General features: G+C 42.8%; 2 protein-coding genes across 3 annotated transcripts in view; one reads left to right on the top strand and one right to left on the bottom strand.

Annotated features, from left to right (window-relative positions):
• Positions 1-4,647: 4,647 nt before the first annotated feature.
• Positions 4,648-20,927, bottom strand: HSPE1 (heat shock protein family E (Hsp10) member 1). The gene is made up of 4 exons (XM_089692700.1): positions 20,770-20,927; positions 9,012-9,176; positions 4,886-4,975; positions 4,648-4,795 (listed from the first exon to the last, which is right to left on the bottom strand). Exons 1-4 carry the CDS (start codon positions 20,770-20,772, stop codon positions 4,745-4,747), a joined length of 309 nt encoding a protein of 102 aa, XP_089548826.1. The 5' UTR covers positions 20,773-20,927; the 3' UTR covers positions 4,648-4,744.
• Positions 20,928-20,936: 9 nt separating this feature from the next.
• Positions 20,937-25,506, top strand: part of HSPD1 (heat shock protein family D (Hsp60) member 1) — a 40,885-nt gene continuing 36,315 nt past the window's right edge. Inside the window, exons 1-2 of one of the 2 annotated variants that reach the window (XM_089692698.1) lie at positions 20,937-21,069; positions 21,662-21,846. In XM_089692698.1, the coding sequence (XP_089548824.1) occupies positions 21,673-21,846 (174 nt within the window). In that variant the 5' untranslated portion in view covers positions 20,937-21,069; positions 21,662-21,672. Of the gene's footprint in view, positions 21,070-21,150; positions 21,347-21,661; positions 21,847-25,506 lie in introns of those variants that run through there. The other variant, XM_089692697.1, reaches the window with a different exon arrangement.

The raw sequence follows: 25,506 nt of genomic DNA, 5'->3' as shown, positions 1-25,506 counted from the left end.
CAGGTTAATTTGGTTGTTGGCAAGCGTTGCCCGGTTCACGTAGTCCTTGCTTCATAAGCCGGTTATAGACCTGGGCAGGTGCCATGTTTTCCTTTACTGTTAGTTTTTAGGTGAGTGGGTGCACTGGGCACCCTGGCTGCCACTGTGCTATATGCTGGGTGTTCTTTGCGCTCCTGTGCCTTTAAGAGGGGTGCACAGCTGGCCTACATTGTAGCAGTAAAGCTACAGTGCATAGTCAGCAAGCAGTTAATGAATGACCTGATTTTACCTAATGCAGGTGTACTAATATGTGAGTGCTTTTGTCATGAAAAATGCAAAACACACTATTTAGGCAGGAGATCCATAAGAAGAAAAGCAGAAATCTGCCAATGAAGAATGTTAGGACCAGGTCACAGACATTTTAAGGTTAAAAAAAATAAAATTAAATGCTCAAATACAACTTTAACCTCTTCATGACGAGGGTCAAAGCAAATGTTAACACCCAAGCCCAATTTTGCCAACGTTGACACGTGTTAGTAGAACTGAACATATAGTCAGGTCCATAAATATTGGGACATCAACACAATTCTAACATTTTTGGATCTTTACACCAGCACAATGAATTTGAAATGAAACAAACAAGATGTGCTTTAACTGCAGACTGCCAGCTTTAATTTGAGGGTATTTACATCCAAATCAGGTGAACGGTGTAGGAATTACAAGAGTTTGCATATGTGCCTCCTACTTGTTAAGGGACCAAAAGTAATGGGACAGAATAATCATAAATCAAACTTTCACTTTTTAATACCTGGTTGCAAATCCTTTGCAGTCAATTACAGCCTGAAGTCTGGAACGCATAGACATCACCAGACGCTGGGTTTCATCACTGGTGATGCTCTGCCAGGCCTCTACTGCAACTGTCTTCAGTTCCTGCTTGTTCTTGGGGCATTTTCCCTTCAGTTTTGTCTTCAGCAAGTGAAATGCATGCTCAATCAGATTCAGGTCAGGTGATTGACTTGGCCATTGCATAACATTCCACTTCTTTCCCTTAAACTCTTTGGTTGCTTTTGCAGTATGCTTTGGGTCATTGTCCATCTGCACTGTGAAGCAGCATCCAATGAGTTCTGAAGCATTTGGCTGAATATGAGCAGATAATATTGCCTGAAACACTTCAGAATTCATCCTGCTGCTTTTGTCAGCAGTCACATCATCAATAAATACAAGAGAACCAGTTCCATTGGCAGCCATACATGCCCATGCCATGACACTACCACCACCATGCTTCACTGATGAGGTGGTATGCTTAAGATCATGAGCAGTTCCTTTCCTTCTCCATACTCTTCTCTTCCCATCGCTCTGGTACAAGTTGATCTTGGTCTCATCTGTCCATAGGATGTTGTTCCAGAACTGTGAAGGCTTTTTTAGATGTCGTTTGGCAAACTCTAATCTGGCCTTCCTGTTTTTGAGGCTCACCAATGGTTTACATCTTGTGGTGAACCCTCTGTATTCACTCTGGTGAAGTCTTCTCTTGATTGTTGACTTTGACACACATACACCTACCTCCTGGAGAGTGGTCTTGATCTGGCCAACTGTTGTGAAGGGTGTTTTCTTCACCAGGGAAAGAATTCTTCGGTCATCCACCACAGTTGTTTTCTGTGGTCTTCCGGGTCTTTTGGTGTTGCTGAGCTCACCGGAATGTTCCTTCTTTTTAAGAATGTTCCTAACAGTTGTTTTTGCTATCTCACTGATGGGATTGTTTTGTTTTTTCAGCCTAATGATGGCTTACTTCACTGATAGTGACAGCTCTTTGGATCTCATCTTGAGAGTTGACAGCAACAGATTCCAAATGCAAATAGCACACTTGAAATGAACTCTGGACCTTTTATCTGCTCATTGTAATTGGGATAATGAGGGAATAACACACCTGGCCATGGAACAGCTGAGAAGCCAACTGTCCCATTACTTTTGGTCCCTTAACAAGTGGGAGGCACATATGCAAACTGTTGTAATTCCTACACCGTTCACCTGATTTAGATGTAAATACCCTCCAATTAAATCACATCTTGTTTGTTTCATTTCAAATCCATTGTGGTGGTGTATAGAGCCAAAAATATTAGAATTGTGTCGCTGTGCCAATATTTATGGACCTGACTGTATCACCACAACTACTTAGTGTATCAAGGTGGAGTAGAACCCCCCCCTAAAATTTACCTGTATGTTTTTATGCCATTATCAACCAACACCAAAAAGGTCTTCAAAATAAATTTTGCAACTCCTGACAATCGCAGCAATGCCACATACGCGTGTGTGTAATTTGTCCTTTGTGCCCACAGTAGGACCAGGAAACAATAGTATGTATTTTATGTTGTTTTTTTTTTCCCTAACTTAAACACACTGACAGTAACACGGACATTGCAGCTAAATAAAAAAACTTTTCTTTTTCTTACTCAAAAAAGACCCCCACTAACTTCCACTTGCACAGCCACTGACACAGACACTTATGCTGCTACTAAATTGACAATTACTGCCATTAAAGAGTAACGCCATTTTTGTAGATGAAAATAGCAAAAAAAATATATACATATTATACAATTATGACACAAGTTATATTTTAATTGTTATTAAAAATTCCTTTTCAATCTGCAGCACTATAAATTTTCTGTAAAATGCTATGCAACATGGCAACCTGGAGGAGCTCTGTATACAGATGGTGTACAGAACTCCCCCAGAAACATCATTTCTTGCTTGTGGGATTGGCTTCCCAGAAGTGTTCACTAAGATACAAGTCAGATTTTAAACATCACCTGCAACAAAAGTTTCATTTTTTGAGATACAGCCAAAGGGAAGTCACATTTAAAAGGATGCAGACGCAGCTCTGCAGATGCAGCAGTTTATTGATAATTTTGAAATCACTCCCATACAGATTCACTCTGCACATGGACACAAACAGCTTTTTTTTTTTCAGAGCACCACAATGTAGGACTCTGCATCAAAATTTATTTGAATCCCTGCAATGTACCTAGGTCACCAAGAGGGGAAGGTTTTTTTGTCAACAAATATGGACTTACATTGTCACAAACACCTACACTCACACTAACTACACTAGATCAAGCCCTGAACGAATTAATCTTTGGGGTTTTTTTTTTCTTAAACATATATTTTTGCAGACATGTCCTCTAGGATGCAATGCATCTTCTCTTCAATATGAAGGAAAGTGTGTTTATCCTCTTCAAGGGAAAAACACAGGGGCAGGCTTCAGACTAAATGATCACTGTGATAGCCAATCAGGCTATTGCAGCGATCATGTGATTGAGGTCCCCCTGGGTCCCGATCATTAGGAGAGACCTGGAGCTCAGTGCTGGGAGCATGCAATCAAGTGTGCTCCCAGCACAGAAACTGCAATACATATATGTGGCACCAAGGTTTGAAGTCCACTTCCTGGACGTCACATATATATGGTCGTAAAAGGGGGAAGTTAAAAAGAATAGAAAAAAAAAAAATAAAATACACATACACATACACACACACACACACACACACACCGTATTTTTCGCTCCATAAGACGCACCTAGGTTTTAGAGGCAGAAAACAGGAAAAAAAAAATTCTGAACTAATGGACTGCAGACATAGTACAGGAGATGACCAGAGACTGCGGACAGCACAGGAGATGACCAGAGACTGCGGACAGCACAGGAGATGACCAGAGACTGCGGACAGCACAGGAGATGACCAGAGACTGCGGACAGCACAGGAGATGACCAGAGACTGCGGACAGCACAGGAGATGACCAGAGACTGCGGACAGCACAGGAGATGACCAGAGACTGCGGACAGCACAGGAGATGACCAGAGACTGCGGACAGCACAGGAGATGACCAGAGACTGCGGACAGCACAGGAGATGACCAGAGACTGCGGACAGCACAGGAGATGACCAGAGACTGCGGACAGCACAGGAGATGACCAGAGACTGCGGACAGCACAGGAGATGACTGCTGACCTTTGGGGAGGGGGGGGGGGGGGGAGCGGGTACCTGAATTTGGCAGGTACCCGCTCTTACTTCCGTGGAGTTGTTCTTTGATCTTACCTGTTCCTCTATCCAGCCGCCCGCTGTCTTCCCGGCTTCTTTAGTGTCGGCGCTCGGCATGACAGCCGGGTGCCCAGTGCGCATGGGCGAGAAGCACTTGCGCTTTGTGATTGGTCCGGCGGCTTCTGGGATCTGTCATGTGTCCCAGGTACCGCCTTACCATTCACAAAAAGCACCGCTTCTTGCGCGTGCGCACTTGGCACCCGGCTGTCAAGCCCAGCGCCCACACTACAGAAGCTGGGAAGACAGCGCGCCACTTGATAGAAAAACAGGTAAGATCAAAGAACAACTCCGCGGAAGTAAGAGTGGGTACCTGTCAAATTCAGGTACCCGCTCCCCACAGGTCAGCAGTCATCTCCATAAGGTCCCGCTGCAGAGCTGAGCGGCTGGCCCGGTATTCTGACACGGCGGCGGTGGAAATACCGGACCGGCCGCTCGATATTCGCTCCATAAGACGCACTGACATCCCCCCCCCCTTTTTTTGGGGGGAAAAAAGTGCGTCTTATGGAGCGAAAAATACGGTGTATATATATATATATATTTATAATCACACAGACACTTGAATAAAAAGGACAGTGCAGAGTTTCATGTTTTTCCTAGTATTTATTAAAGCAGTTATTTACATAATTAAACGGTCAAGGTTGTCTGGAATGATACATAGAAACCATAATTGCAGAGCTTTATTTCATATATTTTCCCAAAATGTCACCATCTCTGAACAAGTAGTATTCCTGTGTAAAAAAAAAAAAAATTGTTATCAGTACAGCTAATTAGGTCATGAGTACAAATGATGGAAAGACTTTATAATTTGTGTTACATACTTTATCATCTAGCACAACTTTGGTGCCACCATATTCAGGAAGTAATACTTTTTCACCAACAGCTACACTGACTGGATAAACTTCCCCACGCTAAAAAAAACAAAAAAAAAAAGTTAGTGTATACACACTAATTCTAAGCATAATTACATACAAATGATTATACAGAACAGGGTAAAACTCTGAGCAGTCCTAGAGAACTTTACATTTTTACTGAACAGAACAGTTTTGACAACCCTAAAGCTCACCATACCCGATTCAAGTTCAGTATTATAATGACCGATCTAAAAATGGAAGTAAAGGCTACATAAACAGTACTGTGCAAAAGTTTTAGGCAGGTGTAAAGAAATGCTATAAAGTATGAATGCTTTAAAAAATATTTTAAATAGTTTATTTTTTTTATCAATTTACAAAATGCAAAAGTGAGCGAACAGAAAGGTTTGGCTTCAAACCAGAATCAACTCTTACACTTCTTAAAAAGTAAAAAAACTCAGTGATTTTTTTAGGGTTAGAGTCAAGTGTATGATTAACCAATCATACCAAGCAGGTGCTAAATGATCACCAAATTCATATATAGTTGTGCTCAAAAGTTTGCATACCCTGGCAGAAATTGTGATTTTGGTATTGATATTGAAAATATGTCTGATCATGCCAAAAAATGCTCTTTTATTAAAGGATGATGAACATTTGAAGCCATTTATTATCAAATAGTTGTTTGGCTCCTTTTTAAATCATAATAACAGAAATCACCCAAATGGCCATGATCAACAGTTTACACACCCTGGAATGTTTGGCCTTGGTACAGACACACAAGGTGACACACACGGGTTAAAATGCCAATTAGAGGTTAATGTCCCACATCTGTGGCTTTTTAAATTGCAACTAGTGTCAGTGTATAAATAGTCAATGAGTTTGTTAGCTCTTACATGGAAGCACTGACTAGGCTAGATACTGAGCCATGGGGATCAAAAAAGAACGGTCAAAAGTCCTGTGGAACAAGGTAATGGAACTTTATAAAGATGGAAAAGACAAAAAACGATGTCCAAAGCCTTGAATATGTACTGTTGAATATGTGAATATCAGTACTGTTAAATCACCTATTAAGAAGTGGAAAGTTTACGGATCTCTTGATACCAAGCCAAGGTCAGGTAGACCAAGAAAGATTGCAGCCAAAACTGACAGAATTGTCTGGGATTCAAAGAAAAACCCACAGGTAACCTCAAAAGAAATACAGTCTGCTCTGGAAAAAGATGGTGTGGTTGTTTTTAAGGAGTACAATATGGTGATACTTGAACAAAAATGAGCTGTTTGGTCGAGGTGCCAGAAGGAAGATTTTACTGAACCAATGCCACAAAAGAAGCCCAGTTACAATATGCCTGACAACACCTTGACATGCCTAACCAGGTCTATTTGTGTCATTGATGCAGTAAAGGCTTCTTTCTGGCACCTTGACCATGCAGCTCATTTTTGTTCAAGTGTCAACATATTGTGCTCCTTCAAAACAAGCACACTGTCTTTTTCCAGAGCAGCCTGTATTTTTCTTGTGGTTACCTATGGGTTTCCCTTTATATCCTGAACAATTATTCTGGCACCTGTGGCTGCAATCTTTCTTGATCTAATATACAACTATGGTATCCCAAACAAACTAAAAAAATTTTTTTAAATAAAATCTGAAGGCATGGGAATAAGGTACATTTTATATAGTGCAAATGTAAGCATTCATTAAAGTATTATTTTAAGAATCCCATACGGAATTACACTATATCCTTTTTTTTATATACGGTCTACATATCTGTTGGAGCATGGGTACTATGAGTACTATGGAGTACTTCCTAAAGAGCCATGATGACATATAGGAGAAGGTTGCTGATGACATCATAAAAGTGCAACTCAGGCTTGGAAGGATTTCGTTGGAGCTTGGTGTACACCTCCCTGCATTATTAAGGCGTTTGATTGTTGTTTCGGTAAGGGTATTTATGCCTTACACTTTAGATGTCTACACTTAAAATGGTCACTTGGATAATGTTACTCACAGAGTGACGCAAAATCACAGTTGCTACACTGTGTTCACTTTACACTCTGATACCACGTTTGATTTGTTTTTTGAAGTTGCACAGTGCATAAAGTTCTTATTGGTATTAATTGTTTATTTATAAAGTTAATTCAGAGTTTTTTTTTGTTTTTTTTTCTTTAGGTTCGCATTTCCTTTGGGAGCCAATAGGAAGGCTCGTCAAAGATCTGGATAATTTTCCTTATTGGAGTTTGGAATGACTTACTTTTTGGACACTAGTGAATGGTTTTTTAGGATTATTTTTACCTATAATTTGGATGATTTTTATATTAATATATTTTATTTCACATTGATAGTTGTATTTGGATCAGCATATTGGGGTATTATTGTATGCAATCTTTCTTGGTCTACCTGTATTTGGCTTGGTATCAAGAGGTCCCAGAATTTTCTACTTCTTAGGGGAAGTGATGACTGGCATATTCAAAGCTTTGGACATCTTTTTATGTCCTTTTCCATCTTCATAAAGTTCCATTACATTGTTACGCAGGACTTTTGACAGTTCTTTTTTGATCCCCATGGCTCAGTATCTAGCCTAGTCAGTGCTTCTACGTACGAGCTAACAAACTCATTGACTATTTATACACTTGACACCAATTGCAATTTAAAAAGCCACAGATGTGGGACATTAAGCTCTAATTGGCATTTTAACCCGTGTGTCACCTTGTGTGTCTGTACCAAGGCCAAACATTCGAGGGTGTGTTAACTTTTGATCATGGCCATTTTGGCGATTTCTGTTATTATGATTTAAAAAGGAGCCAAACAACTATTTGATAATAAATGGCTTCATATGATCATCAACCTTCAATAAAAGAGCATTTTTTGGCATAATCAGTCATTATTTTAATATCAATGCCAAAATGTCACAATTTCTGCCAGGGTATGCAAACTTTTGAGCACTGTATAGGTTAAAACAGTGTCATTTAAACTGAAACAAAACAGCCGTGTAGGAGGCTTAAAACTGGGTGAGAAACAGCCAAACTCTGCTACTAAAGTGAGGTTGTGGAAGACCGTTTCATATCACAGGTTTTACACCATGGGCAAGACAAAAAGGGGGTTGATCTACTAAACCTGGAAAGTGCAAAATCTGGTTCAGCTTTGCGTAGAAACCAATTAGCTTCCATTTTCTTTGTCAAAGCTTAATTAAACAAGCTGAAGTTAGAAGTGGATTGGCTACCATGCACAGCTACACCAGATTTTGCACACTCCAGTTTAAGTAAATCAACCCCAAGGTAGTTGTATTGCATCAGCATACTACAGTGATGAGCTTATCTCTCCCTATCATGATTCTTGTCTGCACATGAACTGACTGGCTCATTATTCCTCTGATACACCAGTTCTGCTATACAGGAGACTGCAAGCAGCTGATACCAGGTAGTACCAATGTCTGGTGCTACCTGCTTTTAGAAAAATACATTTGTTATTTTAAAATGATTACAAAGATGCATTTACTTGGGCCTTTTATAAAACTGCCTAGAGTTCAGCTTTAAGGGCTCTGTCCCCCCAGATACTCTGCCATGTGTGTTTTGTTGCATTTTCCACTGCATTTGAAATGCATGGAGATAAACCCATTCCCTTTACCTCACTGTGTTGCCCTGAGGCAAGCGTCTTCCATGCAGAGCCTTCTTTTACCGTTGGCATTTCTAATGGGACATGCGGCTGCACATACACAGCCGCTGTGTCTTAACATGAGTGTGTGTGCGGGACCCTGAATGCATACAGGGTGCTGTATGCATTTCAATAGGCTGCCCTACATGCGAAAAATCAAACAAAAGAAACACAACCCTTTTCTTCTTCATCACTATGCATTTTGGTGCACATAAGCAATGAAGGGCACCCCTGCGCACTTGCAGCATTTCTGTGTGTTGCAGGAAATGTGCACAATTTTGTGTGCATTGCCACAATGCATAATGTGCGACAAGGATAAGACAAGGATAAGACAAGGCCTCAGTTTTATATATAACAGTAATACCTATTGGCTTGCTGATACACACATGAACTCTGACAGAAAAAAAAAAAAAGAGAGAATTTGAGAGTCATTTTAAATTTTGTTTGTTTTACCTGCCCCCTAGAGCCTTCTCCAACTGCTACTACTGTTGCTTGCAAAACTTTGCCTTGAGCTTTTTCAGGAAGCATAATTCCTCCTTTGGTGACAGTTTCTTGACAAAGACGCTCAACAAGGACACGATCAAATAAAGGGAGAAAGGTTTTAAATGCTTTTCCTGCCTGTTGATCAGAAATAAAGTGGGAAAAGAAAAAAGATCTTTAGATGGTAAGAGTACACATAGAAACAATGAGAGACATTTTATTTAAAGATAAGTTCCAGGCATGGTATATTTTTGTATTGGTCTAGACACCGCTATTTCATTGATCTCCACTTACTTTCAGGGGTGTGCAGGGCAGATGGCCTGATGCATTGTGACTACAAGGTCAGCCACTCAGCACGGGTGCCATTCAAGGAAAGTCCTGCATTTTCTGAGTGAATGCAAAGCATTCTCTGATCAGATGAGGTGGAGTATATGACAACACAGTCATTTGGGCTGGCCAATCAGATGGCTGAAGGTCATGAACCTGGAAGATCAGGTAAAGAGGTCAGCTGTGACAACGCTGGATATTGTGACTGTTGAATTGCCAGAGGGGTCCCTTTGCTAGGTAATTCTGCCACAGAGTACAAAAATACGGTGTATACTCACACATTATAACCCTGCACATCAGCAGTGGAGTTTAATTCTGATTTCATGGATCTGAGTAACCAGACATGCTGAGAAAGTACAACATGCACAGGTCAGTGTATATCTAGGAGAAACATTGCTGGTAGGCAAAGAGTCTCCTCTGAGATAGACAAACGAAACCAGCGCTCCAATCTTCATGCAAACCAAGGAATTGCCAAAATGCCAATCGAAGAGGTGCTGCCCTTCTGAGATCGGGAAATCTGATAACTGGTAAATGAAAACAAACAAGGGCGCACTCTCATCGTGCATTACCGTGGTATACCACGTAATTTATTAAATAAAAAAGGATGTATACTCACAAACCAACGTCATTATAGGCAGTATGAGTGATCCACAAAAACAGTCACAATACAACTGTGTCTAATAATGCGGATAAGCTGACGCGTTTCGGGTGCTGAACCCCCTTCCTCAGAGGGTTGTGAGTATACATCCTTTTTTTATTTAATAAATTACATGGTATACCACGGTAATGCACGATGAGAGTGCGTCCTTACAGAGTCTCTTCTGTGTTAAAAGCCTACCTGCCAGCAATGGTTCATTGTTTGGCTTTAAATACAGAAATTTATAGACAGAACACTAAAAGGAGGATACTTCTATCAATGCTGGTAACTTTCATGCTCATACCATTGTAAAAAAAAAAAAAAAAAAAAAACACTAAAATGTGAAGGACAGTCTGCCTACATGCTGAGGATCAAGGGCAGCTTTGCTTCTATCACTTAGAAAACAAGGTCTCATCAACATCAACTGTCAATGTCCAAGGATAACCCTAGAAGTACATTTAGCAGCTCAAGGGGAAATTATTCCCTCCCATCCTAACAATCACAAGCATATGAATCAGATAATTCTGGTTACATGGTGCATATAAAGGAGGAATGCTACAAACTAGAGCATAAAAAAAAAAAATAAAAAAAAAAAAAGGAATTCAGAACACAAAGCTCTTCTGCTTCTCAGTCCTGAAAGCTGTCCTGCTGTAGGGAAGCCATGCCAACAAACTGAATATTGTCCCAGTTGGCACACCACACCAAAGCATGAAGTGTTTGTGCTGTGCTAAAACGTGAGGGCACTGCAATGTCCGAGTGTCTACACTGCTGTATTCATTTGGCTCTCCAACATTCTCTTCATTAAATATAATGTAAAATATTTTTTGCTCAATGTCATTTTGTAATTTTGAACATTTAGGTCTCAGGCTTTCTCCTGTACAGTGTGTTTTTGTGCACTCATGTATCAATGCATAGCTACCTAAAGCCATCCGCAATCATTTATATCTATGGGGGCTGTACACAGCACCAGGAACTCCCAAAGACAAAAATGCTAGTTTGTGGTGTACTGGAAAAAGCATTAATGTGCATTTTTATACACACTTTTATATATTTCATTTTAACAAAGCAAAAGCTGGAAGTTTATATAACTCCTAGCCCAGGGGTCTGCAACCTTTAAGACATAAAGAGCCACTTGGACCCGTTTCCGAGAGGGAAAATAAGACTGGGAGCCGCAAAACCATTGCAACATTTAAAACAAATCCGACACTGCATATATTGCAAAAAGCGCTCTGGTCATGAAGGGGGTTTAAGGGCCCAGTAAGCAAAGGGTTAATCAGGGCCACAGTGTATCATCATAATCACAATCATAGCCTTAGGTCAGTGGTGGGCAACCTTTTTTTTCAACTGAGCCAAATCTCGCCAAAACCACGATTAAAATTTATTTTGAGAGCCACATTTTTAAAACTGAAAATACATCCCCCATAGTAATTCATCCCCCCTATAGTAATTCATCCCCCCTATAGTAATTCATCCCCCCTATAGTAATTCATTCCCATATTGTGTCAATTCACTTACCTGTACTCCGCGCGTTCCTCTCGCCGTGTTCCCGCGCAGTTCTGGTCTTCAGGGCGGACTGTGAGAGGAGAGGAGTTCGTCACGCTGCCCCGCCTACATCCTGACAGCCAATGGTTGCCACGCTCCGCGGGCCGGATTATAAGGTCCGCCGGGCCGTAGTTTGCCCATTGCTAGGCTAGCTGCAGAGTCCTGACTTTTGGGGCGGCCGCCCGAGAGGAGGGAGGGGAGCGGGCGCCCGGCACACAGAAGAGCTGCATTAACCTCCCTGGCGGTATGATTCCTTCCGATTTTTTGTGCTGAAAGCGGTACCATTTTTTCGCATGGAAATCGTTTTTTATTGTAGGCTGTAATTTTTAGGAAAATTTCCCCACCAATCATTATCACTCAATTCTGCAAGTGGTTCTGATTTACTATCGCTGTTCTCTAGCCGGTCTAAAACCGCTTTTGACCTAAAGGGACGCTTTTTGGACGCCATGGACTTTTCTAAGTTTCCAGGCAGAAAGAACAGACAAAATGCAGGCAGGGCGCCGGACAAAGCACTAGGGACAATATGTATGTGAAATGGGATGAAACAGCAATGTTTTACTATTGAAAATTGAAGAAAAAAAAAAAAAAAAAAAAAAAAAAAAAAAAAAACACATTTTTTAAATTTTTTAAATTTCCCGCCGCCGGCGGCGCCCGTACGTCCCGACGTCACAGGGACCGGAACACAGAAGCCAGATGCCGGCATCGGCCGGAGGAGATGGCCGGGGACGCTGCAGGGGACACATCGCGGGAACGAAGGACAAGGTAAGTGCTGCAGGGACCCCCAGAGCAGCGCCGCATGGTAAGCCTGAGTGTAGCTCGTGGTATAGAAATTCTACCACGAGCTACACTCGGGAAAACCGCCAGGGAGGTTAAAAGAGCCGCGGCTTGCCGACCACTGAGCTACGGCAACCCTATTGCCTGTCACCTGGTGGGCAGTGTGCTCCGGAGCCGCAGCAAAGGTGAAAAAGAGCCGCATGCGGCTCTGGAGCCGCGGGTTGCCGACACCCGTCCTAGCCAAAGGGGAGTAATGATTTATGCATTCAGTTCTTTCCTTTCAAAGTCCTATTTTTACCTATCACACGTTTACATCAGGAAACATGGTAAAATATGAATAGTTGTAGAAAAGATCACAACAGCAGACTGCATCACATACAGTAATTTATATTCCAAACAAATAATTTAGCACTTTACAGATTTTTACAGTATCAATCACATCAGTTGCTACCCCAGAAAGTAGAGCTTACAATCTAGGTCGTCTGTTACTTCCAATTTCTTTTCGTGGGGGGGGGACTGAACTTCAACCACTCAGGGAAAAACCATGCAACAAGCATAAACAGACATACAAAGTCCATGTGGACAGTGTCCTTGGTGGAGACAGGAGTCAGGACTGCAGACCTGAAAAGGCACAGGCAGAATTTGTACACTGAGCAACCACAGAACAGATCCCTTATACATTGCAAAATGCTGTGGAGAAAGCTATAGGATCAGCTGGCTTTTCATTGCAAAACAATACGTATGTTCACTGATCAAATCCAACCAAGGTTGCTGCAAAAAAGACAGGACTCCAACCACGCAAAACAAAGAAAATAACAGATATCAATAGTAAGCAGAAGAGGTATGTTGGCCTGTGTGACAAAGTCATACAATTTATATAGGTCCATATGTTGGCCCTCCATTTAGCCCATTTTCTTATCCAAAGCAGCTAATAGACAGGAATGCCAAGAAGGAAACCACTATGGGTGACTGCAACACTGCTGGAGACTGAACAGTTAAAGCGCTCCAAGGTGATTATTTTTCTCAGCAACTGGGCCACGGGCAAAACAATCTAAAGCAGGGGTCTCCAAACTTTTTAAACAAAAGGGCCTGTGTAACGTCCTTCAGACGTTTTATGGGCTGGACTGTGGCCAGCAGAAGTAGAAAATACCCCAGAATCAGTGGGAGTAGACAATGCCTCAGGCTTAGTGGTCAGTGAAAGAGCAAAAAAAAAAAAAAAGAAGACAGTGCCTGTGGCCAGTAGGAGGAATATTGCCCAATTGTTGGTGTCAGTTGCAGGTATTATGCACTACTGTTGGTCAGTGGAAGGATTGGTGCCTCATCATTGGTGTCAGTTGGAAGAATAGTGCCTGTATCAGTGGTAGAAAGTGCTCAGAGGGCTGGAAAAAGGCAAGCAAAAGGCCGCATCTGGCCTATAGGCCGCAGTTTGGAGACCACTTATCTAAAGTAGGGATGCACTGAAATATCGGTGGCCGAAACATTTCAGCCAAAAACACCCCTATTGGTGGCCGATATAAAAATAAGCACCGATACAGGTGCCGAAAATAAACCCGCCGCCATCGCTCGGTGGTTCTCAACCTTACCTGAGACACCACTGAACGATCCCGGCGCTGGGCATAGAGATAAGCGGAGGAAACATGGTCTTCACTCATCTCTACGCACTTGGAGAACCGGAGCAATGTCACTTCTGATGTTGGACATTTTTTTTTTTAAAGCGCTAGATGCTTTTTTTTTTATCTAGTGCTTTACATTGTAGAGTAGAGATGGGGGGTCTTATTGACCCCATATCTCTCCATAAAGACCTGTCATTATTTCTATAGATCCATTATCTCCTGCGCTCAAAGACTCAGATCAAACGGGCGTTAGTAACAAGTAGCGTGTTGTGTGTTCAGCCGCTGGTGATCAGAGGTTGTGCAGCTCTATCATGAAGCTGGGGAAGCTTGATAAAACTGTAAAAGATGAAAGAAAGAGCGCACAAACCTTGCGCATTACCTCAATAAATAGTGGCTAATTTTATTATTAAGGAAATATGCTCACAAAGTGATGGTATAACAGGCATAAGTAACCATAATCCAAACAGGGTTACAGGTAAATCCAAAAGGGGGGGGGGGAAATGAAGGCTAACGCGTTTCGAAGGGTGCTCCCTTCTTCATCAGAGCTGGGTTGAACAGATAGAGACCTCAGTATGGCAGAGTTCCCATGGCAAGGAGATATTCAGCCACTGAGTGTCAGTATTACAGCAGGCTGAACTGGACAGTGAATATCTGAGATCTAGATTCTGGAGAAGTACAGTTAGCCTTGGTTCACACTATGAATCACACAGGAACCATACCACATTACTGTAAAATTCACATACAATTCAGTGTGGTGTGATTGGAATGCAGCGTGGGAAATACACACAGATCGTGGGTTTCCTGCACCGCATTCTGGTGTGAACCTAGGCTTAAAGGTAGAACAGATTCAACTGTAGGATTATTGCTAAACACGTGCTAGAAAATGATATTTACCTTTCCTGAAACAAACAAGGTAAAATTATCTGGTGAGGGACATTTCAGTTTTAGGTGGGGGGTGCGAATTCACATGGAGATAGGTGAAGAGTTTATTATGGATATTTCAAAGAATATAAGGAGGACTATACTGATGTGGACACAGATTAACCTCCTCGGCGGTATGATTCTTTCAGATTTTTTGTGCTGAAAGCGGTACCATTTTTTTGCATGGAAATATGTAGTTTTTTATTGTAGGCTGTAATTTTTTGGAATAATTCACTGAAATCTGTACGAACAAGAGTCTAGTAAACATCCCGGGTAGGATAAAATTTGAAACACGAAATCATAAATTATAATTTAATAAATAATCATAAAAAATATTATAATAATAATAAATTTAATTCAATAATATAATCAAACCAAAAACACTGAAATTTGAAATACAGAGGCAAATTCGCACATCGCTGAGTAAAGTTGCAAAATCGTTTTCAGTGTCTGATGACGAATTTCCCCACGAATCATTATCACTCAATTCTGCAAGTGGTTCTGATTTACTATCACTGTTCTCTAGCTGGTCTAAAAAAACGCTTTTGACGTAAAGGGACACTTTTTGGACGCCATGGACTTTTCTAAGTTTCCAGGCAGAAAGAACAGTCAAAATGCAGGCAGGGCACAGGGCAAAGCAGTAGGGACAAAATGTATGTGAAATGCATTGAAACAGCAATGTTTTACTATGTAATAATAATTTTTTTAAAAAATGATATTTTTAAAAAATTTCAAATTTGCCGCCGGTTCCGGCGCCCGTATGTCCCAACGTCACAGGGACCGGAACACGGAAGCCGGATGCCAGCATCGGCCGGGGACGCTGCAGGGGACACATCGCGGGAGCGAAGGACAAGGTAAGTGCTGCAGGGACTCCCTGAGCAACGCCGCATGGTTAGCCCGAGTGTAGCTCGGGGTTACCGCTTTTGGTACTGACATTTTACCCCGAGCTACACTCGGGAATACCGCTAAGGAGGTTAAAGAAATCAAAAAAGGGTTTTGTATACACCATATGGAATTCTGTGGGGCTGTCAAATTGAAATTGTTGGTGCTTGCAGCCCATTCGTGTATATACATCTACTGAAGCCAAGCACCGAGGTCAGTGTCTGGATAATCTGTTCTCAGTGCACTCCCTCCCTCACTGGCCAGTGCACTCTTCACACTGACAGGCACATGACTGAGGAGGTTTTAAATGCAGTGGTAGGAGGCTCATGGGGAAAGAGACTGGATCCCTTCCTCTGTCCTATCTATCCCAACGCTCCTTCAGCGTTTCCTACAACGGTGCCACCTCCTCCTCACTCCCCCTCTCTGTTGGGGTCCCCCAGGGCTCTGTCCTTGGACCCCTTCTCTTCTCCATCTACACCTCCTCCCTTGGCAAACTCATACACTCCCACGGCTTCAATTACCACCTCTATGCTGATGATACTCAAATCTACCTCTCCACCCCTCACCTCACCCCCACATTCTCCGCCCGCATCACTCACCTCCTAAACGACATCTCTGACTGGATGTCGCTCCATTTCCTCAAACTCAACCTCTCCAAAACCGAGCTTCTCATCTTCCCCCCAGCCCGCGCCCCCCCCCATCCTTTCCATCACTACCAACACCACCACCATCAATCCCGCCCAGCAAGCCAAGGTCCTTGGCGTCATTCTGGACTCAAACCTTTCCTTTCAACCTCATATCAAATCTCTCACAAACACATGCAGACTCCACCTCCGCAATATCGCCAAGATACGCTCCTTCCTTACCCCAGACACCACTAAACTACTAGTACACTCCCTGATTATCTCACGCCTGGACTACTGCAACTCCCTCCTCACCGGCCTACCCCAGTGCAGGCTCTCCCCGCTTCAGACCATCCTGAACTCAGCGGCCAGACTCATCCACCTCACCAGCCGCTCCACCTCTGCCACCCCCCTCTGCCTCTCCCTCCACTGGCTCCCCATTGCCCAACGCATTAAATTTAAATTGCTCACCCTGACCTATAAGGCCATTCACAACACTGCCCCTAACTACCTCACCGACCTGATTCCCAGGTACCACCCTACCCGTACCCTTCGCTCTTCACAAGACCTCCTATCTTGCTCCCTGGTCTCCTCCTCCCACGCACGACTGCAAGACTTCTCCAGGTCCTCCCCCATCCTCTGGAACTCACTACCCCAATCCATCAGACTGTCACCTTCCCTCCTCACCTTCAGGCGCTCCCTGAAAACCCACCTCTTCAGGGAAGCCTACCCCACCCTCACCTAACAGCCGCTGCCCTTCCCTCCTCCTACCACTCCATCCCCCACAGCCGTTTCCTCCTGTGCCTCTACCCCCTCCCTCCTAGATTGTAAGCTCGAAAGAGTAGGGCCCTCTAACCCCTCGTGTGCTGTTTGATGTTACTGTTCTGTTTCATGTATTGTCCCCCCTCTATTGTACAGCGCTGAGCAAACCCTTTGGCGCTATATAAACTCGATAAATAAATAAATCAAGTCAGCCTTGCTGTTGATTTACAGCATTCAGCAATGAGCGCAATCTGTTGCTGCTATTCGACAAATTGCAGCTTTTGAATACAATGTATTTACAGGTATTAACTTAGAGGTAGCTTGTGTTGACATGTGGGTCAGACTGATAGGCAAAGGATGAAGTGTAACCGAGTAAAATGATACTGCAGTGAACATATGTACAGGAGAGTGGCATGAAATGGATACTGGTCACTTGGGCTTATATTATTATTATACAGGATTTATATAGCGCCAACAGTCTGCGCAGTGCTTTACAATATAAGGGAGACAGTACAACTACAATACATTTCAGTACAGAAGGAATATGAGGGCCCGGTTAGTGGAGCTTACACTACAAGACTCAAGGGGTATAGTTGGCAAGGTTTGCCTTACGTTTATCAAAAACTTTTGCTTAGCACTGCCCAAACATTCACACTATTTATAAATTCTGATGTCTTTTTTGATGGGAAGACGCACAGTGCTTTCACCTGACTATAGAAGGGTAAATGTTATATAACCTACTCATTCACCAGATAAAAGTGAACAAATCATTCAGGCTAGCATGCCCATAGTCAGAGGACAGCAAGTAAGCAGCCCCCGCCACACTGATACCAGCAAAACAGGGCTACTCCATACAAAGCACCAGTGCACATGTTGTATAGGCATTAGGCTCTTTGGCACCCCAGAGGCCAGGAGAAGGTGTCAACAATAAACTCAGATAAGTATACATATGGCGGTAGGGCGAGTTACTTCAGCTCAGGGTGGTTAGGCAGTAAGTGCCTTGTATCTAAAGGTCTACTTATCCGTTAACTTGGAGAGAGGATACAGGAGATGGTGGCAGAGCTTGAAGACAACAGCTAAATCTTTTATGATGAAGCGGGAAATGGCTTATGAATAGAATTATATATACATACCTTTCTTCAGCCTGGAAGTTCAATCTCCCTACAGCTGCATGCATGAAAAAAGAATCCAAATCCAGTTATAAATCCCTTTCTTCCCTCCCACCAAAAGAAAGAAAAAAGGTTTCTTAGTATTAGTTCTGTTAGTTCTCCAGCAGGCAGAGGATCACTAGTTGACCATGACTATCCTACACAATAGGGATACACTTACAACTCTAACCTTTGATGACCTTGAAAGTTACAGTTTATAAAATCCAGCATCTTCATTTAAAGTTCTTTTTTCGAAAAACCCGACAGCTAGGCTTTTATGACAGTATGCTGTACATACTTGCACAATATACGAGGCTAAAAACTCCTAGGGCCCAAACTGCAAATTAATATACAAACCACTGATCCACACCAGGATATCTCCTCAACTGGCTGGTCTCCCAACTCTTCATGCATGTCCTTCATCTGCCCATAAAGGTTAATGGTCATTCCAGACATATGCGCCTAACTGGTCATGAGCCAGCCTTTATTTTTTTTTTTTTAGCTAGACCATAAATATTATCCAGGATTTGCACAAACGTGTGAACAATTGGGTTGCTGCATGACACAAATGCTGCTCAGCCAGCCAAGTTAATGTAAAATTATAAGCCCACGAGGCCTGTACATTCATCTACAGTACAGGACTCTTTCAATCCTGATTGCCAGTGCACCAAACATACATGAACAGGCACCATAGGAAGCAATGTTATTTCACATCATGCAGATTGGATACAGTTTCAATTTGCATATGTGTGAACAGGCACAAAGCGTGGCAGGAAAGGCCTCAACTGGTAAAAGTGCACAAATGACGGTATAACTGCACTTTTACTCTGAGCAGACATGAATGTCATCCCCTATCTTCAGTAACACTCCCTCCTTCTCTGAGACCCAATGGCCTTTAGAACTCAGCAGCTTTTAGACAGGAATAAAGATGGGACAATAGCCAGGCTGACCTTGTGATAAGTTGAGATAGGGACTGTTCTATTCTATGGACAACCTGGTGCTCATCTCCATGTATGCGTCAAGCTCTTGCTCAGAACAAATCAGGACAGCTGGTGACAGGCCACACTCCTAAAGCGAAGGTTTGCAGAAGATAAGGTGGCGGTAGTGTAACTAAAGCCAGAGAAGGGGGCTTTTAGGTTACGGTGGGCAATAGTTTTGTTGAGGGTTTTTAATTCCTGCTGGTTAGCCAGCTGGGGTCCAAAATGTTATGGTTGTTACCAGCACTTCAGTTTACTACAGAGAACTCTCAAACATTCCACTCCAAGGGACTCCCAGCCAGGCTTTACTTCTGTGCGTCACCTCCATTTATTGGTAGAGAAAGGCCATTTGTTTCCTTTTTAAAGACATGAATGTGCACTGAGCACATCCAAAAAGAATTATGAAGTGGCCAGGGGGGACAGACAGTGAAGTTCATAGAGATGCATTGACAAGTATAAGACTTGGGGATGGTGTTGGGGGGGGGGGGGGTGTAATGTTAAGCGCATATTCACATTGGTGTCCTGAGAAATTGATCTATGAGGTGCAAACATAACTTTATACGTCTCAGATTAATTTCTCCTGCATTTAAGGCCTTATACACAAGGGGCAGCAGGGCACAAAATGCATACGTATATCCCCACCTGGTAGCCGCCATACAAGTCAATTACAGGATGCGGTTGTATACAGGTATACACCTACTTGTGGAAGCAAGTGCACACAGTTAAATGTACACCTCTGGGAGCACACTGTGTCTAGGGGTGTACATTTTACATGTGTGTGTGTACAGCTACATCCTGTAACTTCTATGGGTGGCTCAACACAGCAGCTGCGGCTCCCCATGAGCAAATGCACTTGAATTTCACATCATCCATCCCCCAGGCACCTGTGTCTAGGAGGTCTAAATGTGTGTGTAGATGTGTGCAAAGCATTTACTTTTTCCCTGGACACAGATTTCTAAGTCCTCATGCACACTGGATGTTTTTACAGCTGTTTTTGGCTTTTGATATTTTAATACTACAGCCAGTAAACTCCCCAGCATGTTACCCTATGTGTCCATGCACACAGACTGTAATCAACGTTTTTTGGCAGGGACGTTTTTTTGACTGGAACTCTATAAAATACGAAATGTCCAAAATGATACACCTCTTGGGCTACCTAGACTCAGATAAAAGAATATAACGATGGAAGATCAGAGCAAATAAAACACGTCTTCCAGACACATGGAAAGGTCACAGAGCCCATCTATAGTTCTGATTGGCTGGCAGGTATCTGCACTCTCACGTGTTCAGTCCAGGGATAAGGAAATCTAAAACAGAATAAAATGAAATATCTTGTGTGGAAAGGCAGCACACCTACAGACTGGCGGTAAGTGCCCCCCCGAGGAGGCCAGAGGGATGAAGAGACTCACCCAGGGGTACAAATACCCCCTCAATGAAGTAGAGGTACACGTGTCACGTAGAACAATGGACACCCCCACAAGGGGGACAATGGATACAAATAACTCCCCTCTGCCACCTCACTTACCATAGCGAACGATTCTCCTGCCTTCCCTCACTGCCAATGCTGGACTAAGAGCTCCTCCGGCTCCCCCACGTGAATACAGAACGCCCAGCACGCATGCGCGACCTATGGAGGGCGTGTCCTAGCTTCAATGTCACCCAGAACGTTCTAAATTATCACTTGTATAACAGAACGTGCACGGCGCTTACAGTGCCTGCAAACGGGGAGCGAGGTTAGTGAAGAAAAAGCAGCGAAGAAGAAATCCGAGCAGCCATCACAATAGCATCCGGGTTGAAGGTTTCTGTACCTCCGACCTTGAAAAAAGTAAGGCAGTTCCAGAAACTTCTGGAACACAGGCCCCGAAATCTGCATGCGGCATAGCCAGGAGGGGAAGTAGCGCTGTGAGGAAGTGGCCGGGGTAGTGCAGGGAATAGGGAGGCGCCTATACATGTTCCGGGGCTAGGCGCTGTTCTAGCCTGACCGACACACGTGACTGGAGGAGATTTCAGAGTGTTACAGCCTGCTGGCTCATTCAGTGTGAGACACGTGTGTGTGTGTGAGGGAGAGTACCGGCACCGCTCTGCTCTACGGGACTACACAGGTAATAGCGGCGGGGACAGGACCCTCCGGGGACGCAGCACTTTGTTCCTGGCTGCCAGCAGACGGCTTCTCGTTCATTTATTTGGTGGTAGACTAGTTCCTGTGCCTTGTGCGGTGTCCGTCGTGTCATTCTCCATAACTGACACCTTATGTGTCTGACTAGCAATGAGGCCCTTGTCATGTAGGTGACCTCGGAGTGCCTGCTGTGTTTACATGTAGACCTGTGTGACACTTCTCCCTAGATCTAGTGTTCTAGTGTGCATTCATGGCTTACACCTCTTGTCATGCATGTGTTTGTCACTTGTTGTTTTACTAGACATCTTCAGAATGCTACGTTTGGCCACCATACTTCGCCAAGTGCGCCCAGTGTCTCGCACCCTGGTGCCTCGTCTGAGCCGAGCCTATGCTAAAGATGTGAAGTTTGGAGCAGAAGCCAGAGCACTTATGTTGCAAGGTGTTGACCTTCTAACAGATGCGGTTGAAGTCACCATGGGGCCAAAGGTATGTGCGTGTCCTCACATGATGTCTATGTGCCTTTGCTTAGTACCCACAGCTTACAGTACAAGTTAAAGTCCAATGCAGGCCATACATGGCTCAAATTCCAAACCCATTTTCTTTAGAAAAATCTGAATTTTAGTGCGTTTTGTAATCTGATGGTGCCACCATTGATTTCGAAATTCGACCAACCAAGCCTTTAATTTCACCTCATGTTGCTACAGAAAAGAATTTTTATGGCCAAGAATTGGCTTTTCTTTCCAGGTCACGGCTCATTTCTTTTCCAGTTCCATTTCTTGCTCGATTCTTCCATCATTTATTAGAAATTCCTTAATTTTTAAAAAAAATTTCTAATGTGCCCGATCACTCAAATTCAATGGTCGCTAGAAAATTGGCCATTGCTGTGGCCCATTATTGGTGCGAAATTTGAACGAAAAGTCTCTGAAAAATTATTTCAGAATTCAACCCATGTATGGCCAGCTTAAGGCTGGCCATACATTATACAATTTTCTGTACAATTTCCTTTGAATTTACCCTCAGCTATGTAGTGCAAGGGCCTGCCTAATTGGATACAACTGAAATTGTTGTATAGGTTTGACCTCATACTATATGCTTTTTAGTAAATCTACAAGAAAATTGTATAATGTATGGCCAGCCTTAGTTTAGTTAAAAAAAAAAAAAAAAAAGCACAAGAGACATTACATCTCTTAAACAAGATGTGTCCCTTGTGCTGCTGAATCCTTGTTTATCAGAAATCTTCCTACTCTGATGACCTTCTGGTGCAGCAGGGGTTAAAGCGGTATTAAACCCAAAATCAAACATTTATTATATTGCAGCTTACCAATGCTCAGATGTAATGGCTGTATTTTCTTTCTTTTAATTTCAACTGGTGATCCCGGCAATAAGTCTCTTTTCGCAAAGTGCTGTTCAAAAGTACAAGCTATCCTGCAAATCTATTAACCGCCTCCCACCCACCATATAAGGAAATGATGGCCGCAAGGCGGTTCTTTTGTTTTGGGAGGACATCGTATGACATCCTCCCACTCTAACCGCACGTGCACGCCCCCAGGGGCACGCAGCAATCGTTTGCGCGCTGTGTCCCTGGGACACAGTGGATCACCGATCAACAGAAAGAGCCGATGACGTTGGCTCTGTCATGTGATCAGCTGTGTCCAATCACAGGTGATTGCATGTAAATAAGGAAATGCCGGTTATCGGCATTCCTCTCCTCACGAGCTGTCATGCTCAGAGGGGACATGTACACTGATCATCAGGGCACTGATGATCAGTGTTCCCTGGTGATCAGTGTAGCCCCATCAATGCCATCTTCCAGTGCCCATCAGTGATGTCTGTCAATGCTCATCAGTGCCACCTACCAGGGCCTCCTCATCAGTGCAGCCTATAAATGACCATTACTGCAGCCTCATTAGCGCACATCAGTGAAGGAGAAAAATCACTTATTTACCAAAGTTTATAATAGAAACTTTGAAAAAACTTTTTTCAAAATTTTCAGTTTTTGCTTTATTTAGCAAAAAATAAAAACCCCAAAAGTGATCAATTACCACCAAAAGACAGCTCTATCTGTCTAAAAAAAAAAAAAAAATGATCAAAATTTCATATAGGTACAGTGTTGCATGACCGCGCAATTGTCATTCAAAGTGCGACAGCGCTGTAAGCTGAAAATTGGCCTGGGCAGGAAGGGGGTATAAGTGCCCTGTAGGCAAGTGGTTAAAGTGCGGAGACAAATCCTTTACCACTGACAGGAGTGTTTAGAATCCGGTTTTTATCTGTGTAAAACCTTTATCTCAAAAGAAAACCAACTGTTGCTGTAACTACGGTGTGAGCTGGAGTTCAGCTTTAGGCTGCATGCACACTAAGCTAAAAAAAGAATGGCAGAAAAATGCTAGATGAAAAACTCTCAGTGTTTTTGTGCCAGCTTTTAGCAGCAGTTAGTGGCATTAACCGTTTTTTTTTTTTTTGTTTTTTTCTTCTGGCAAATCGCTCCAATAAACCTAAACCCCTCCCTCAAAAACGAAAGCTTCAATAATGCTTCCAGACTAAAAATTGTGCATGGACACATAGGATAACAATATTTGCTTCTAGAAGCAGAAAAATCATGCTGAAAAATCTGCTGCTAGGAGCGTTTTTAAAGCTAGTTTGCATGGAGCCTCAATTTGTTAGTGTGTATCTAAGTCAGCTGCTACATCTAACACTGCCCGTCCCCCATACTGACAATGCTGCTGACCAGAGGTGCCCCTGTGCTATTTCATCAAGAGTGGGGGCACTTTAATACAGGAGGTGTTACTGACCAGATCACCAGGTGAGAACGGGGGAAAAAAACCTAAAGAAGAAAACTAATAAAGCCACCAAATTGTGGATTAATAAACTAGAATATATTTACATTTCTGGTGTGGGGTTTAATATCGCTTGATAGCACTAAGAGCCCTGTCACAGGAAATCATCAAGCACCTGTATATGCAAATGCCGGCATTTAGCATCTACACGTACAGCACATTTTGTAATTCGGTCCTATGGGCAGAACCTTGCAGTAGCTATGACTTCCAGGCACCATTAACAGTAATATTTTATGCTGTATGCCGGTAAGCCTGCAAACTCATCATTGTGCACCAAAATATAAACTGAATTATGTGGATAAATATTTTGGATTAAAACCTAAATTTAGTGTAAAATATAATAAAGAATAAGCATAAGGGACTTCATTTACCTTCAGCAAGATGTGTCCCTTTTCCCGCTGTATCCTCATTTAGCAGAAATCTTCCTCCAATATACCCACCAAATCCTGCAATCTTCCAGTGCAGCGGGGGGTTAATAGAACTAAGACCTGACAAAGGCAATCATCAAGCGTGCCCAACTATGCCCACACTTTCCACCCAGTTCCTCCATTCAGAGAAGTCATACTACAGCTTCCATGAATGCAATGTGATCTATGAATGCAGGATGGACAGATGGCATGACTGAAACAGCCTAACTGGAGATTCTCTCAAGTCATCTTCCAGGATGGCACACCTGAAAATAGGCCTGTGGTCCTGAAGATTCCCAGAAATATCAGAAAATCTAACTGGGGATTTTTCTAAACTTAGGCTTTCATTCTAAATGTTTATCAACGTAATTCACATTATATTGAGGTGCATCGCCATGACAATGAGCTTGCACGCATATAGACATCGTAAAATATTCCTGTGTTTGTGGTGCCTGGAAGTCACAGCTACTGCATGGTTCTGCCCATAAGAACAAATTACAAAATGTGCTATAAGTGTATAAATGCTGGTACTTGCATAAGAGTGTATTTTCCTGAACGTGACATTTGGGAAAATATACCTTTTGCACATGCGCCTGAAAATACAAGAACCAGTGTTTACACCTGTATAGCCATTACATATGTCCAGTGCATTTTGTGATTCATTCCTATGGGCACATTTACGTAGCAACTGGAGCTTCGGGGTTCCACAAGTACAGGTGTTTTTTTTTTTTTTTTTTTTTCTTTTCCTCCTGTATGACTGTAAATATGTCCTGATGAATGAGCTTTAAATGTTGATTCACAGACATGCATAGCTCTGTGAAATTGTGCTTCACCCTTTGCTATGAGAGGACATCAGGGGTGTTCCTAGGGTTGGTGACACCCCCTCCGACAATGCCCCACAGAAT

The sequence above is a fragment of the Staurois parvus genome, unplaced genomic scaffold, assembly GCF_062004578.1.
Source record: "Staurois parvus isolate SC_StPar_1 unplaced genomic scaffold, SC_StPar_1.0 ptg000601l, whole genome shotgun sequence".
Taxonomy (NCBI): Eukaryota; Metazoa; Chordata; class Amphibia; order Anura; family Ranidae; genus Staurois; species Staurois parvus.
The sequence above is the reverse complement of the archived record's forward strand: the minus strand, read 5'-3'. Positions and strand labels throughout refer to the sequence as shown.

Coding starts and splice junctions, on each gene's coding strand:
- HSPE1 (XM_089692700.1), bottom strand. Junction 4,976..9,011: donor GAGAAGGCTCTAGGGGGCAG/GTAAAACAAACA, acceptor TGTTTTTTTTAG/CGTGGGGAAGTTTATCCAGT. Junction 4,796..4,885: donor AAGTTGTGCTAGATGATAAA/GTATGTAACACA, acceptor TTTTTTACACAG/GAATACTACTTGTTCAGAGA.